General features: G+C 59.7%; 1 protein-coding gene across 1 annotated transcript; it reads left to right on the top strand.

The window, feature by feature from the left end:
- Positions 1-4314: 4314 nt before the first annotated feature.
- Positions 4315-5832, top strand: PLICBS_004369 (uncharacterized protein; the record flags this gene model as incomplete). The annotated part of the gene is made up of 2 exons (XM_018326898.2): positions 4315-5274; positions 5347-5832. 2 exons carry the CDS (start codon positions 4315-4317, stop codon positions 5830-5832), a joined length of 1446 nt encoding a protein of 481 aa, XP_018174360.1.
- Positions 5833-17522: the final 11690 nt, after the last annotated feature.

The following is a 17522-nucleotide window of genomic DNA, read 5'->3' as shown; positions in this document are numbered from 1 at the left end:
CCAGCTACACAGGAAAGTCGGCCTCATTGAGGTGGCACTATCGTAAAGGCGGGCATTGTCTTTGCTGCACGTCAGGCCAATGGCCAGTGCTGCGTGCACGAGGCGTCTTGGCAGCCGGTGCTCAGGACGGATTGGAGGCGGCATGGCCAAACCTAATGTTTACAGCCTGCAATACATACCGTCCAGTACGCTGACCTGGAGTTCGCCCGTCCGCGAGATGCCCCGCCATGTCCGCTCGTATACTTACCAATAGTAGCGACTTCAGTCGCAACTGTTTGGCGGATCTGACGCTGCCCCGTGGAGGCAGACATTTCAATACATGACACAGCAGTCGGTGGTCTGGGGCGGCAGTGCCCTCGAGGAACCTTGGAAACGCATCAGCAGGCATGGTCTCGCGGGATGGCGTACCCATGAATCAGTGAATGGGCGATGAATGGGACGGCACGGAAGCCTAGAGGACGGGACGGGACCTAGGCTTCATGGAGGAACTTAGTGGCATTGGGGGCCGCTACGCTACTGGGGACAATAGGTGGGCGACAATAAAGAGGCGACCCTCACGGTGCGCTGCAGCGTCAACGCACGGACCGCTATCACGCTGGGAGTCTCTACGCTACCTACATCGTACTCTCTACGGCGTACGTTAGTGCTGAGACGAAGCTGTCTCTCTTCGCCCAGCAGCCCATCCTGCACAGTACAGTCAGTAGTCCGTATCTCAGACGTGCAGCTTAGGTGCTAATCGAGCACCAGTGGCAGGCGCGGGGGATGCGCCTGGTGACTGAAAATGGTGATGGTCCAAGCCCTTCTGCCTGTTCCCACCTGGGACGCTGGGAGTGGGACACATTCTGAGCTGGCCGGGCAATTGCATTGGACGGCACAGCGCCTGTCGCCTTCCGAGAAACGATCACAGGGTAGGAACGGGGGCTTTAGGGAAGGAAGGGGACTTGATATTACAGTACTGCAGGAGCACGCCGTGACGTGGATGACGAACAATGGCAGCCACGCACCACACAGGCGATACTAGCCTGGTAGGCACAGTACCTACCTTGGTACTGCTGACCTCTTCTGCCCGCCTCGTCCCATCATGGCCAGGTACCTCAATCAGGCACAGCACGGTACAGTACAGAACCGGTAGCGTCCGTTGCGGTCGTCTGCAAAGTGGACGGTCTCTTATCGAACGGTTACCCGGACAGGCCGTAAGCCACCTCTGGTCCGCAAGGCGGCAGCCCTGAACCGCTGCTGTCGCGGTCGTTCCTGCATGGACGGGAAATACTACGGAGTACTATCCTATCTTGCCCGCGCAGCAAACGGACGAGCATGTGCTAAGATGTACGCGTGGCCTCGATTGCACCTGCTATCTGCGGCAAGGCTCTCATGGGCATGACCGGAAGGAACTGTAAAGCACCGGCCTGGGTACCCACGGAGCACCAAACTTTACTTGAGGACCAAAGTACTTGGGTAACAGCCTGCGCCTGCCTTGTGATGGGTGGGCAATTTCGCCGTCGGTGCTCACCTAGCCTCAGGCTACGTAGCTTCGTAGGGTCACGCAACCGAGCCCGACCGGCTCACCGCCTTGAGCCCTGTCAGGCGGCAGCCTTGGCTCCATCATGCAGGCCTCGCCAGATCTCCAAGACTTCCCATTGTACGGAGTACGCCACGCCAATGGCCGGGCGTCTGCCTTCCTCGCCCGCTCGCAGCCAACTCGACAAGCGCGGCTACCACGGTCGCGTCGCATCACATCGCGTCGCGTCACAGCGCAGCGCCGTGCATGGCATCGCTTGCCTCTCGAGAGCGTGTGCGGCCTGTCTGTCGTCAACGGCTGGTCGCGGTCTGGCCTGTGCGTCGTCGTCGCCGTCGCCGCATGCCTCTCGCGGGCCTCGGCCTGCCTCTTTACTTTCTACGGCGGGCGCGGCTGTCGGTGGCTGCCGGCGCCTGAACTCGACTCTCGACCTGTGGTCCCCATCTGTTCGCCTGCTTTTCTCTCTGACGAGACGCTACCTCGATGAACAAGGCACGCAGAGCGTCGCTTCGTAAGGCACTTGCGTTTCACGGCGGCTTCCTCGGCGACCTCAGTCTGAATCCGTTTGTCACAGACTCACAGACCTAAGCCAGGGCACCGTGTGAGCATCGGCGAACAGACACATGAGCGTGCAGGATGCCTCTGCCCATGGTTGCCGATGCCCCTTGGGATATCACTCATCCACGACGGCCTGTGCTCCCCCCTCTCCCAATGACAGCCATCATGGATGAGTACGTACATTCCGGCGCCGTGCGCCCTGTCGCAAAGGTTAAAGTTAGCAGTCCGACTTTTCACGCCGATGCATTCATGTCGCGACAGGGCAGTGCTCCCCAGTGGCTCTCGCCAACGGCTCCGCAAGCATCAAGGCTGAGCAGGCCCGGCGCCTCGTGGGCAGTCTGTGGCAATGGGTTTGCAATAATAGCAAGATCTACCCCTAGCTGTCGGATTGGGCCCCTCGTGGAAGCCGTCGGCGATGCCATCTCAAATACGCGGCCAGCCCAGTCGCCCCCCTGCAGCCTTCTTCTTGTGTGGAACAGTGGGCTGGTCTGATCCCCTGTCCCGACTCCTCCAGGTTCGTTGCATCCTGGCTGCCCTGTCCATGGATCCTGCAGTACTCGTACTGCTGGCGTCAACCCCGTGTCAGGGCCTGGTTCTCCCTCGCAGCATGGCTTGCAAGATTCCCCAGCAGCCTCAGGCGCCAGCCGCTGAATCAGGGTGCAGCGCCCGCAGAACGCCATTACGAGCGTCCCTGGAGGTGGTCTCGTCGTGGTTGCGGACCGGCTGGCGGCGCCGTTGGATGGCCCGGGACCGCATCAACTCTAATGGCAGCCGGGCTGAACAAAGCGCACACGACGGTAGATAATGGAGGCGGCCCCGGAACCGAGGCGTTCCCAGCCTGGCCTTGCCGCATCACAGTCCCGTCCTCGACGCGCAAACGACGGCGCACCCCCGTCTGGAAATTCGTGAGGCAAGGGCCGCCGCCTGGCCCGCGCCCGACATTTGCAAATCCGTACTCAATCTCGTCGTCGGCCTCTGCCTCTGTCTTTGCCTGGGGCTCACGCGCAGGCGACCGAAAAAAAGGCACACGCACCACACCGCACCACACCCCCCAAACCGAGGAAGCCGCCCCCATACCCACCCATCTGCGGTCTAGCTATCTTGGGAGTTTGGCAGCCCCCTCCCAGCCGGCGGCTATGAGGCATGCACGACAATACCTGGGCTGCTGCACTGTACAGCGCCCCAAGTACTCCGTACTCGCGCTGCCCTGCCGATGTCACCCCCCGGCTCACTTCCAGACCCCCCCAGCCGACGGGGGGCTCGATCCGCTCACGCCCCCCTACATGGGTAGGCAGTGGCGCACACCTTGTCGGACAGGGCCACTGCGAGGAAGAGATCCCTGGATGGGTCCCGGGACGGGACCACGCTGAAGTCGAGGTACTTGGACGTTTTCCACCGACGGAATGGCGCTCGAGGGGGAGTGAGCGACCGACTCGACTTGAACTCCCTGCTCCTACAGAGAGGAGCCTGGCCTGGCCTGGATCAGCAGTATTACGTCGAGTCCGAAAGCCGCCATCTATACAAGTACAAAGAGGTCGGGCCATCTGCCATCCTCGCAGCCATCCCGTCTTGTCCTCACAGTCTTCCTCTCGCCTGCCTCCCCCCGTCCAGTTCGCCTCCCCACCAGGCCCTTACTCAGACCCCTTCGCTGGCTTAGACGCGGCCGCGGCCACAGAGGGCTGATTCTTTCCGGCCCTGCCTCCTGTGCAGTCCATTGCGGTCTGCCTCGCCTCCTTAGTCCTCCTGTGTCCCGTCCCCGGAGAGAGCAAGCAAAAGGCGTATATATCTGCGTCGAGCCCTCGGCATTCGTCGAATCTGCTCGTGCGACGCTGCCGCTGGCTCATCTCATCCTTCTCCGGCTCCGTCACTTACATCGACCGCTGACGGCACTCCCTTGCCCTGTTCTGCCCTGCGCCTTAACAGCCGCTGCAAGTGCATGCCTCGACGGCCAACAAGTCCTTCGCGACCCAGCTGCCCACACAGCCAATTCGCAGGGGCCCACCTAATCATGGTCGAACAACAACAATATATCTCGCCTGCCCTGCCGCATTCGGACGCTTTGTCGGAAGCTCCCAACTTGACAGACGGTGCCCGGTCGTCGTCGACCTCGTCCTATTACTCCCCAGTACGCGCCCCTCTCCCTTGACATCGTCATGCTGCTCTTTTACTTTTAAAGAGAGGCAACCTCCTCCCTCCCCTTCCGCCAACTCTTCGTCGCGCCATCTTTCCCCCAACTGACCATGTGTGCCCGTCAGGTCTCGTCCTTTAACATCCCTCCGCCGTGCGACGCCAACCTCTTGACTCCCATCTCCACTGCTGGCTCGCCTCCTCTGCATCAGCTTCGCAAGTTGATGGGACACTACCCTCCTCCCCCAGGCAGCCCACAGACACAGGAGCCCACGCCCCCCGGTAGCTCCAAGATGTACCACCAGTGGAACAACCAGTTCGACATGAACGGCCAACCTAGTAGTACTAGTTCTCCCATGACAACTCCGGCCCACGTCGCCCCGGAATCCTTCTACATCGCCGACGAACGACGCACCCCAGGCCCTCCCGAACCCTACATGGGCATGTTTGGCGTTTCCGACTCTGCCGCGGATCCTGGGCACATCTCCAACTCTGGGCCACCATACTACATCGACATGAACCAGATGGGGAACCAGAACCCCATGATGGTCCGCGACAACCCTCCGATGCCAGTCGACCCTCATCATCGCGATCTTGGCCGCACCGTTCCATCCACGAGCCATCTCCTAAGCCATCCCCACCCGCATCTCAGGCACGCGCGCCGCCCCAGCACAGACAACCCGCTCCTACGCGGGCGCATGCCCGAGCCTCCCCGTTCCCCTAGTGGCTCCCCTCGACGCCGCGCAGTTGCTGGCAACAGCCGGGTCAAGAAGGCACGATCCTCCAAGCGCCAGTCAGGGACTCCTCGGAATAGCCAACAGCCGGACCCATCCGAAGAACACAAGAACTGCAACGGAGAGGAAGTGCCGCCTCGCCTGAAGAGTACCTGCCCAGAAGAGGAGCGGTGTATTTTTGAATCTCGCTGGCGCCACCGCCACCAGAGGGGCCAGGACATGTGGGACAGCATCCAAGAGGACTTCACCAAGCGATTCAACAAGAGCCACGGCAAGGAGATGCTCCAAATGAAATTCAAGCGTGCTCGGTCAAAGTATATTGAGTGGCTGCCAAGAGATGTACGTCAATCTCGCAAAACCTCAATGAGGGGCTGGTCTGGACTTGAAGCTAATCAAACTTTCACTGCATAGGAGGACATTTTGCGCGAAGCCTGGAAGCGAATGGAGCGCGACAGATATCAAACCCTTCTTGAGCTGTTCGTCGAGATGGGCGGCTCGCGCAACATGCGCCTCAACTCGAGTGATATTGAGGTCAAGGTAGTCAACGACCTGAAGCTCGAGGAGCATCTCTACATGGAAAGCTACCGGGACATGGATGTCCGCAGGCGGCGCAAGGTCTCGGCGAAGAAGCGAACGGGCGGCCCCCACGATGACATGGCCGGCGGCGACGACATGATGGGAGTTGACCCGCGCACGACGCACAACGAGGAAGACGTGATCAACCAAGTTCACAGCCGGAGGGAACCGATGCGGTGGGAGACGGACTCGTCGGCGCATTCGACGGAGATAATGGACATGCCTGTCTGGGACAGCCGCGCGTCGATGAAACTGGACGCAGCACCAGGCTTGAGGCTGGTCAACGGAGTCAACCGCGGCGTCTATCCGGCGCCCAAATGAGGTGGCATGGGCCCCCTACACAGGCGTCGGGGCTCGGATGACGGCACCAGGGCGGGTGGCGAGGGAGGAGGGCATATGCCCGGGCTATGGAACACGTGCTGGTTCGCAGTGTGGCTTCATTGGCGGAGAGATGGGTATACCTGCGTTTGCCGGGTGGTCGCGGTGTTTTTGGGCCGTGCCTTTTGTTTAGACTGTTGTCATCTTCTCGTCGAAGAGTCACCACTCGCTGTCTTATTTGGTTGGGCGCTCTTCCTCTTCTCTAGGGCTCATAGCTTTTCGTCACAATCTTGGATACCAGAATCGACTCGCAAGGACTATCTCACGCCGCATTTCGCTCCTTTCTAGACGCCTTGTGCATGGGGCCCAATCTGTTTCACAATAATGATTGTGCATGCCGTACGTTCAAGTGCTACAGAGGTGCGGCCCTCAACCGGGAGCCACGCGCAGAGTGGCCCGATGCAAGTACCTTCGCAAATGCCGAATCGGGCCCTGCGACCAACAGCAAGCGATCCCTCGGCGTCGATTAGATCGGGCCAGCCCCATATTACATCTGGTATACTCGTGCTCCTTGCGCGGTGCAGTGTACATGTGCGCGGTGGCTGAGATGCGAGGCTCCAAGTACGTACCTTGGGGCCGGGGCCGCCAGGTGGTGTCTCGCTTTTCCTGGCCGGCGTCGGGGCGGCCGCACGTTGAGATGACGCGCATTGCTGGGCAGTGACTTGCGCCTCGCTGCCCAAAAGTTGGATACTTGAACTTGCCTGTGTAAGTAAGGTACAGTACCGTGCCCCATACTCGTGCTGCTTTGGAGGTTCTGAGGCAAAAGCTGAGTAGAGTAGATGGAGCGACGATTTCGTATGGACCTTTGGGTGCAAACCGCAAACCCACATCGCAGTACGGAGTACAGACTGCAGACTCACAGAGTACTGGCGTTCGCAATGCCGTTTCCCGGTGGAGCCAGGGTCCCTCCCAGCCTCCCAGGCCGTCGAACAGTAGACACCCCGTGGAGGGTGCGGACAAGCGACAAGCTGGCGAGGTTCTGCCCATGTCATGTCCTATTGAGAGCCGTCAGTGACAGTCATTGACAGGATATGGCGCTGGTATTGTTGTCGCCCGACCAGGCTTGGCGCCATGCCGACACAAGTAAAGTGCGCGGTAGCCTCGACCGCAGGGCAGAGCGAGGCAAGGCGGGCGAGGCTGTGCTGAGAAGCCGTGGCCGACCACCTCTTCGCGGGCGGCTGCCCCCCCACAGCGGCCGCGTCGGTGTTAAGGCCCGCGGGAACGCCGATGTCGAGATGGGCCTCGTGGGCTTGGGCCACTTGTATGATATATTTTCGAATTCGATTCATCTTCAAGCAGTGGCATTGGTTCGTGCACCGGACGGCGCCATTCATCACGGGCCCCATGGTGAACCTCCGCCCTCACCTTCACTTGGAAAGCGGAGGTGCCAGCCAAGATGCCGTGGCGGCAATGGGGCCTGAGTTTCAACTGTGGCAGCAGCCGCACCGCACCGCCATCTTGTCTGGGCATGCGGTCCCTGTTCCTGGGCGCGTTGGTGCGGCACATTTTGCGTTTGTTGGCCGTAACCCGTGTCGAAAAACGTCATCTGCGACTGGCCCGGCCGCATCCCTCGCTGCGCATCTGATGCCCCAATATAGATCCGCTTGACCATCGGCCACTGTACTTTGTCTGCGCAGTAGGTATCGTGAAATCTCTCGCGCATGTAGCACCGTGCCTATGCTTCTGGGGACATGAGCATGCAGAGATGCGTCGTGGCATGACAAGTTCCATGTCGGAGAGAGTCGCGTCGTGCCAATTCATGCCCACAGACCTGGAAGTAGATGCGAGGAGCAGGCAGCAGCTTCCAGGCGAACCGCCTATGGGTCCCGACGCCGCAGAAAGGAAAGTCCGCTCCTTGCGACGTCAGCCAGGGCGAAGAGACTGAATTGTACCGTGGAGTCAGGCGATGGTTGTGGCGGCGGCTTCCCGATAGCTTCATCGATGCGGGTGACGGAGAGCCAGAACCACGCCCCCTTGGAATAGAGACTTTGTGCACTCGTACAGTACAGCACTGTACACGTACAGATGACCATGACTTACAACGGAGGCTAGGCCGTTCCAGCGGCAGTTTTTGGTGCCAATTGCAAGGTGGTTCTGACCCAATGCCTTGCCGAGTGGGGACATGCCGCTGCCCACGAGCATCTGTCCGAAAAGTGACCGGGCAGTGCGAGTCGACGACAACGAGCCGAGCGTCGACACAGGGGTTGCGTCGTTCGTCGAGGAGCCCGGGGTGTTTGGGTTCATTCAGGGCCAAGAATCGCACTGTGGCGCTAATTTCTCCCGCCGGCGAAAACTTTCATGAGGCCCGGCAATCTCTTGAATGTCTTTCTCGGATTGCTGCCCTGTGTGTGGCTGAACATCGGTCGTGGACCGAACTTCTAGATGGATGGCCTGGTTCCCTGGTCCGATCAGTTCGCTACACACGATGGCGCTTTTGTCCCGAGTCCCTGGTCCTGATCCTGACGAGCCAGGTTGAATCACGAGGCGGGTCTGCCTGGCTGAACCAGCAAGTGCTTCTTCTGGCGACACCACACACTCCAAGCCGCAGATGAACAGCACGCGTATCGTACCAGCCGCAAAGGGCTGATGGAACAGAGGCTCTAACGACGCGTTTGCGGAGCGGTGTCGGACTCCGAGCTCATGCATCTGCCGGCGGCGGGCACGGGGCAACAAAGCGTCTGTCCACGAGCTCTCGTCTGTCGAGGCCGAGAGTCTAATTGATTTTGCCCACTACTTCTGGCCTGCATGCCTGGCCAGGCGCCACGTGACGAATCAAGTGATGTGGTTGATGCTGTGTGTTGGCCCGTTCGCACAGACGGTGCAGGCTTTGGCCGGGGTGCCCTATTTGCGCATTAGTCTGTAGTCGTGCGTTCGTACATACCTGATGTGCCGTACGGAGCAGTGGAAGCAAGATCGTGGCTGGGAAGCGCCGGGTGAAGAATCCGCAGGCCGAGATTGTCGCTACTCCGGGCCATGTCAACCCGCTGCGGCCGGGACCAGGGTCGACAAGCGCTCCTCGGCTCGAAGAAGCAGGTCTCTCGACGAGCCCAAATGTCACCGTGTGGAATACGTGCAGGGCAGGCAATAAGCGCCGATCAAGGTGCCCCACCTAGCTTGGGAAGTGGCTCGCTGCACCGTCAAGTGGGCGTGACTGGAGGAGAAGTCGCAAACTGGAAGCAGATGCAAGCAGGGATGGCGGCTGGCGAGACCACAGGAGCCTCATCTCGGTGAATGGCCGTGGCTCCGGGGCAGGTGCGATGCTGCAACGGCGGCGGCAGCGGCCGCACGATCGCTCGTTTGTCTGTACGTTTGTCTGTACGTTTGTTCGTTTCGAATGTCAAAGGGTCTCGCGGTTGTGGACGGTGGGTTGGTGGCCACGGACGGTACGGGCGGGAAAGGAGGGACAGGGAAGCTGCCGTAGGGCAAAGGGGAGGAGGAGGGGGCGTGCGACAGGTGACAGGGCGGCGCCCGGCCTTGGGCCGCTCCTCGCCTTCGCCATGACGTTTTGTGAGGAGGTACTGCCCTGGAACGGAGGTCACTTGATCCATCGAACAGCATGCTTTGGAGACAGGTCCCGTATCAGGCAGCAGCGTAGGTAGGCTTGGGAAAATTCGTTCCTGCCCCTGAAGCGTATCAATGCACCGCGTACATTATAGTGACCTTGTGCAATGCACTCGCCGTGTCGCGCGCAAAGTGGGAGGAGTCCAGTGTCGCTGAGTCGCTCCTTCTCAGAGGGGGGAGGTGCCAGGCGCGACTGCCTTCCGTCAGCCTTCCGAGTGCCAAGTCAAGGTACGAAGTACATAGGTAACTTTGCACCTAATCAAGCACGCAGGGTTCTCTTGCTCTCTTCGCTCTGTTCGGGGGCTTCATTCCTCAACTTTGGGAGCTTGGACTCAGGCTCGGCTTGGGTTCCGGATGTGAGCTTACGGGCGATACCTTTAGTGGGGGTGGGTGATGACTGTTGAGTCCCGCCGCATGGTACATGCGCACAACTAAGGTGTCTGGTCGAGCAACAGCAGGGAAAAGGTCGCTTGAGGCCCGGGCCAGCCCAGCCCAGGCCGGGCAAGGCGAGACAAGGCAGGGCAACGCCAGGCGAGGCGAGGCGAGGCGAGGCAGGCGCGAACAACGGCAGGCGGGCGCGGCATCTGTGCAGCCGTCTGTTGGGCAGGAGCCGAGTGAAGAAAGCACGGGCTTGGAGCAAACGTGGCCCGAATTCTCAGTCCGACATCCAACATGGGAAGAGACACCACCACCAACGCAATGACGAGGACGGCGAGCCGAAAAAAAGATAGCCACCGAGCTTTGCCTGACCTACGGCAGATGCAAGCTGTGTCGCGTCGTTGCGGCGCCGCCAGACATGGACATCTTCTTTCTCGATTCGAACAAGCGACAAGCGACGATGGGCAGCACAGACAATGGCGCGCGCCTCTGGCTTCCAAGGTGCGGAATGCTGCGAGCAGGTACTCCGTACATGCATCGGTACTGACTGACTCTCACTCCCCCAGATTGTCCAAGCCTCCAAGGGCTCGATCGCCGCTGCTCGTTCTCTCGTTCGCTCGTTCGCTCGTTCGCGTCGTGGCCCAAAATAGGAGGCGCGTCTTCACCTGGGGCAGCCTCCAATGCACACCCGACTGCACGCACGCGCAGTGGAGGCGCTCCGCCCGGCAAACGAGGCGTGTGAGCAACAGCAGCAATGGAGAGCAGCAACAGGCCCTGAAGGCCACCCCGGCAAGGGAGCCCCACCGCAGCCGGGTTCACCTCATCAGGGGCCGGGGGCCGGATGGGGGCGTGGTGATAGCTCCCATGATCCATCCGTGGACGGCTCCACCAATCCCCCCCGCCATCTTGCCTGTGGCTGCTGCAATCCATGGCCTCCAAGTACTGGTACTTTGGCTCCTCGACCCAGACATCACGCACGCCAGGCGCCGAGTGTGCCCACGAGATGCAACGCAGGTCCCGACACTCTGGAAAATGACGCGGAGAGTGTCCGGAGCCTTGATCCTGTTCTTTTCTCCTGCATCGACTATCGTCCAGCCCGACAAGAAAGGCGGCAGAGGCGGGAACTTTGCTCCTGCGCCAGCGCCCCGAAAACCCCAAGGACGCCGCGCCCAAGGGGGGGGGGGCACGCCCTCTCCTCTGCTACCGTTGCAATGACAAGTGACCAACGCCGTTGGCCGGCTCACCTGGGCTTGTCGATTGACGGGACGAGATCCGCCCTGATGAGATTTGAGTTGGCGTTGGCCGCTCACGATGCACGTGTGCACAGCCTAACTGGGGAAGCCCCATTTTGCCGCGCCAGATGGGAGCGACAGGGAGCCGGTCCGTGTCCAAATCCAAGCCAACAGCCTGCGGCACTCTGTGAGCCTGGACAGCATGCTGACCGCAGCTTGGCGGGCCCATGTGAGAGAGATGGGTCCCCCACTCCGCATGCAAAGAAGGGAGAGAGAGGCTCAAGCTGAAGAGCTCAACTTGGTCGAGGGCTTGCTGCCTCGTGGGCTGTGGCGGCACGTCACGTCTCTACCAATCTCAAATTGCAGCTCAGCTTCGTGACGTACACTACACCACGGGGTAAGTACAAGCATTACAGTAGTCGGTGTGTATTTACGGGATTCCCCAAGTGCCGTGGAAGGCTGGTATTTCATCTCAAACGCCACCCTCATGCACACGTCTGTCGTGGCGGTCCGCACACCCCCGAAGGCCTTGTCCAATTCGAGTCATGATGGCTTGGATTTCGTACATGGACCATGTCATTGCTCTTAAAAAGAGGCCAAATACCTAGATACTTACAAGAAGAGCGCATGTCACGGACGGCTCATCCGCAGTCGCACTCGCTTGATTTCACTCGAGAGAGTAAGTATAGTCGCCCGGCCCATCACATGTCTTGCCGTTGCAGGAGGAGACTGACAGATTGATATTGGCCAACAGGGAACGTGCTCGCCGGTGAAGGAAAGAAGGGAGCAGGGCAAATCAGGCCAGAGCTTAATCAAAGACGGGGCGGGCCCTCGTTTCAACGGACGTCGACTCTGGGCGATCCATCTCCACGTCCAGCGTTGCATCGCACGCTGGTGGATACGCAACCGCACGCACTTTGCCTCGCAGGTCCTAGCTACGTTGACGACGACGACGCCACGACTACGCCCGTAATAAAATTTGGTAAATGGGTTCACCAGCGTACGGTGATGTAATATCCCGCGGAGACAGGTACGGCACCTCGTCGGCTGCATGGGCGGCTGTCCGTTGAGACTCCGCCCGGCGACCAGTAGACCTGCCCGCCCTCTTTGTGCCCCCGTATGGCACCGACACTGATTTGGCAAGCAGGCAGCATACGAGTACGGACAGTCTATGGGGAGTGTGTGGCGTACCTACACGGCGCCTCTCCAGCCTGCTGCCCTGTCTCGGAGCTCGGCTGTCGGTCGTCGAGCGCGCAAGGTTAAAGGCATCCAACGCCCAACCGGCCCCGAACTGTTGGCCCTCGGGACCGGGCGGCCCGTGCGGTCGGTTGAGTTAGCAGCCCTTCGCCCCCGAGGGGCAAGTGCAGACTATCGTGGACCGACCGAGGGGCCGCGTCACGGCGTCGTTGATCCCAGGCTAAGCCCGGCAGAAAAGGCCACCATTCAAAGCGTGATGGAAGCGAGACACGCGGGGTTGACAGGTGCCAATCCTGAACATGGATTCCGGGGGATCTAGGCGTACGAATAGACGAGCATGTACTGGGACAAGCATGGTTCGAACCCGCAAATGCCGAGCACCATCCCCAGCAAGACCTTTCGAACGAGCGAGAGCCGAACTGGGATGCCGTGGTTGTGGGGGTGCGGTCTAGGACTTCATTCAACACGGAGGGTTGATGAGTCGGCAAGCAAGTTTTAAAGTCATATGCATTAGCACCAAGAGGATATCACCAGTGGGCTTTGCGAGAACGGGAAGGGGGGTAGAAACTCCCCAGACGCTGTTCTGTGATTTGTGGTAAAGGTTCCCTCCCGTTCCCTCGAGTCTCCCCTTGATCCGTACATACACTAACCGCTCCGCACGCCGAGCGTGTCCGTCCGTCAAACGACCAGGCGCACACACCCTCACGGGACGTTCCCGAGACCGAGACGCCACCCTCCGACCTGTGATGTCTACTCTAGTGTGCGATGCGGCGATGCGGCGATACGGCGGCGAGAGCGTTTGGCCTAGTAGCTGCATCTGGGGGAGTGCGCGCCTAGACCTCCATCCCTGGGCCTGAGCGGACAATCACAGTAACTGATGGCGGGCACGCTTGTCCATCCTCCGCCCGCAGGGCCGCGGGCTGCAGTATCAGTCCTAGCATCCACGACAAGGACTGGGCTCGGCCTGGCACACGAACGTGTCCGCTGAAACATAGCGTGTAAGTAAATACATACGTGTATTTCCGCATACACGTAAAGAGCGCAAGTAAGCATAAGGACCTGGCTGACACTGGTGCTCGGACGTGGCCGGGACCGCCCGCACGAAACAGCCCTGCTGGGCTATTGCATCATACGTCCATGAGTAGGTGTTGCTCTTTTGCATGGTACGTGCGCGGAAGTTGAATGAGCAAGAGATATTGACCGCTTGATGCAGCCTGAAGCCTCGCTCCGTCCTCATCAAAAAACGGAGAAGTACACGAACAGCATGTCACAAGGAAAACATGCGCAGGGATGTGCTTTGTACTAATCTCGAGACACGAGGAGGTAGTTTTGGTTTTCACGGCATGCCTTCATCTTACAGCGCGCAATGAACACGAACTCGAAACTACGGAGCCCGCTATGACTCTCCACACGAGGTTGTTTTCTGACGAGCGGGACAGAGTGCCGAGACAGGAAGGCATGCACGAGCACAAGGCTTTCGGATCTCCTCCGAGGGCTAAAAAAGAAAATGTCTCTTTCATAGCGTCTGGCGAAGGAGATCACTTCGGTGACCGAAACGACTAGGCTCGGCGTCTGAGGTCGATCAAGACTGCTTGTGTAGGGACTCGAGATGGAGGGCTGGCCGGCTGGCCGGCCCACGACTTCAGACAAGGTCCGCTTCGGCAAGCAGGGTCCATACACTTCGCATTTGACTTTGCCAGTCCGGCATCTCTGCGGCAGTTCCAATTCAGCCACACCGCGGTGCAACCCATTTCAGCAAGTCAAAACTGCGTGGCAGATAATTACGGAGCAGGCTAGGGCAGTAAGCTCGACGTTGTTGCGGCCCCTCGCGATCCAATCGCAGGTTTCAGCGAGCCGAAGACTTCCTATTAGAGCCCAGCTCAGGGTGTTCGGGGCCAGCTGATCGGGGGCCGCATGCGATAAGGCTCACCATGAGTTGTTGATCTGGTCTGACACAAAAACAGAGCCGCATGAGGGGATGGGGCGTGAGCCTCACCCCGTTCCTGTGCCTGGGCCTGCGCCCCCTACTGGTGCTGCTGTCGTCGCCTTTGCTGTTTCTGGGGTTGCATTAAAGTGGCTTGACGACTTGATGACGGGGAAGGCGTTCAACTAAGCCCCAGAAGACCCGCCCCAGGCACGATCGACCGGAGCATTTTTAGCGTCAAGGATCGTCCCAAAGGAGGCATAAGAAGTAACTTGACTCCGCATCGTCTGTTCGTCGACAAGACTAGCTAGCCGCGGCATGCTGCTACGTCCGTGTAGATCAATGGAGAGACATGGACAGACGGCCCGCCGGAGCCGTGCTGGCACGGCGCCGGACCTTGGGATTTGACGACCGTTGCGAGTGGCGCGAAGGTTTCGGACTGAAGGGTTGGTCCCCTGACGAGTTCGGCCGAGCGCCTCTTTCTGTCTTTGCAAGTCGCAACTGCTCGTCGTGTAGATGTCCCTCAAAGGGCACTCGCTGCCTGGCTGCTGCCGGAGCTGCAAGGGTGGGAAAGGGGGACAAGGGCAAGGGCGCCGGCGATAATGACGAGCCCCGGCGCGCTGGGCACCCGCTGTCGTGGGTGCGCAATCCGAGGTCGGATGCAGCCCCAAACCCAAAATTTCCAAACTCCAGGAGTGCGCCGAGGCTCACGTTGCGGTTCATGTCCCCCAGCGCGGGGTGTGCGCGACGAAAGCCGGCGGGCGCTGTGATGAACGCCGTGTCCGCAAGCTCTTGCGCGCGCGAGGCCATCGTGGGCCGGCTTTCCTGCCGTCTATCCGTTCAAGGCCTTTGGCGCGAAGTCTCGGGTCGTTACGCTAGTGTCACATCAGGCAGATATAGTAGCGTCCCCGATTTCCCCGAGCAATGTTTCAAGCTCATACATCTACGTATACATCTTTAACCCACTGCGAGTTAGCTCAAAGCGCAAGGCACACAAGGGAAGGCGCAACCTCAAGACGTCCTTTGAGGAGCGAAGCCACATCAACACCGTAACACTGCCCCAGCCTGGGTGCTCGTACACCCATTGTAAGCTGGCAAGGCAAGGCTTGACCTGACCTGACCTGGCAGGGCCCGGCAAGTGAACTTCGTTGTGACGGGATGGAGCCGACCTAAGTGCGGCCGCTAGTAGTAATACAAAGCCACACACGGCCCGAGGGGCGTGTGCAAGTTGAACGCTCCCGCGTACGGACGGTAGACCGTTACTCCGCGGGCGGAGCCGACTCATTCGGCCATTTCCCGATAGAGCGTCGGGCCAGGCGACCATTCGCCCTCCCCTGGATGAACCTCACGGCGCGTACTCGTACGATGAATCATCCGTCATTGACACCGTTGCAATCGCCGGCGGCGCGACCCGCACTTCGGACGGCCGCCCGGCCCCGAGGGTCCCGTCCCGGAGCTGTGGGCCCCTTGCTGCGCATGCCGTGCCGGCGTGGACGCGGACAACCACTGAGGCCGGACGGCACGGGGGCAAGGATGACTTGTCGGCTCTTCGCCAGTGAGAGTTGCCTTGACAGATGCAAGAGCGCTGCCATGTCGCACAGCATGTGCAGCTAGGACTGCGCTGCAGCAGTCCTGGCATTCGTGTTCCAATGAGCTTTGTTGCCTCTTTCCGTCCGGGGCGCGGTGCTGCTTCGCTCGACCGAATGACGAGCGACTGCCCGCAGCGTTGTGATGGACATTGAGGCGGCAGCTCTCCGTGTGAGGCTGACGTTGTATGTTGAAGGCGTTTGACCTGGACGTGGTCCGCGGCGGCAACTGTCGGTGCAAAACAGCAACGCTTGCGAACAAGTACCTTAAGAGACGAGCTATTTGTTGCCACACTTACCTCTTTCGGCGGCCTTGGCACCTGGCATGGGGGCCGAATAGAGAGTATGTGGTGTCCGAATAGCTCCTCTCAGCCTTAAATACCCAGTAAAATGCTCCTCTTCGAACGTCGTTGTGCTTCATGACTGCCGTGTTGATCACTATCCGTTGACCTTCAATGCAATCAGCAATGTCCTCGAAGCTCTCGGCGTCGCTTCCAGATACTCCCATCTTGGAAGAGAGGATCAAAGGCAATGCAAAACGCCATGCGCGACTCGCACGCACAGCTGACGGCTGACATAGCCAACATGCGCTTCTTAGAGCCGGGAGTAGAGGTGGATGTCTTGACGTTCGGCGACGGTGCTGGTCCTGCCCAGGCGTGTGTTGTGCGCAGGCGTTCGCCGCGCAAGGAGAAGCCAATCATATATCTAACTTCCATTAAGGGGGACTTGAGAGCTTCGTTGGTGTTTCTATTGGGGCAGACGGAGAGACTTGTTTACGAGGCTTTGGGCGGGGATCATGTAGAGGCGATTCTTGATGAAGAATGGCCTTGCTGAGGACTCCTGGACCTGTCAGATCCGTCAAGCTCAGAAGGACCTGGCTAAAGCGCCGGAGCGACTTTCGCTCAGGGAAGGAACGGCTTGCCTTCCTGCAGGAAGAGTTTGTGTGAGAAGAGAATGTCGTGCGACTGGAGCGGGCCGGGTCGGAGTAACGTTCCTTTGCTTCTGAGCAGTGAGGAAACCCCCGGGTGCGTGGTGCCTGCCGTTCTGTAGCCGCCCTTTTTTTGCAGTGTGTGAAACCCCAACTCCGCCTTTGATTGATGTGTAGGTTACAAAGGTTGTGGGCCCCGGTGCCTGCAAGATCGATGGATTCGGCCCTGGTGGAAGCCTATCTTCAGCCTTGTCAGCATGTATCGATACTTTTCTGTCGTCGGATACGAGTGGTCTCGTCACACAAGACGAAAGGTCTCGGCCCTGGCTGGGTATACTTGCACGCCCCTGCACGAGAGACGGCACGGCGATGACACCGGCCCAGGGGGCAGTGCCGCCATCGCGATGGCTATCTGACAGACATGGAGGCACTGCGAGCGGCGGCGGCTCAAATGTCCCCGGAGGATTTAGGCTCCCAAAGATCTCACATAGAAGAAGAGAATCGAGTTGGCTAGCAAAGCTTCCGTACTGTTAAGCACACTTTCGTTTCTGTTACCAACTATAATTAGACGAGGTCGTACAGACTCGTGCTTATTGCCCGATCGTCATGCCGTCGCAGAGCCGCTTGAGACCTGGGGCGTACTTGTACGCATCTGTATCGTATTTGCGCGGCACATGCATGTCTGATACAATCTGCAACAGCTGAAGCTGACTGCCTGGTCGAACGAGGCGATAGGGCCGAGTACGAGTCCGCCTCGCCTTGTACGACGTCGGCGATGTGGGTCGAGTGAAGGGGTGTGTGGTGTTACCACCACGCTGCCGTAGCTG

This window comes from Purpureocillium lilacinum (assembly GCF_023168085.1).
Source record: "Purpureocillium lilacinum CBS 284.36 DNA, scaffold_3, whole genome shotgun sequence".
NCBI lineage: Eukaryota > Fungi > Ascomycota > Sordariomycetes > Hypocreales > Ophiocordycipitaceae > Purpureocillium > Purpureocillium lilacinum.
Note: the sequence above shows the minus strand (reverse complement) of the source record. Positions and strands in the feature narration are given on the sequence as shown.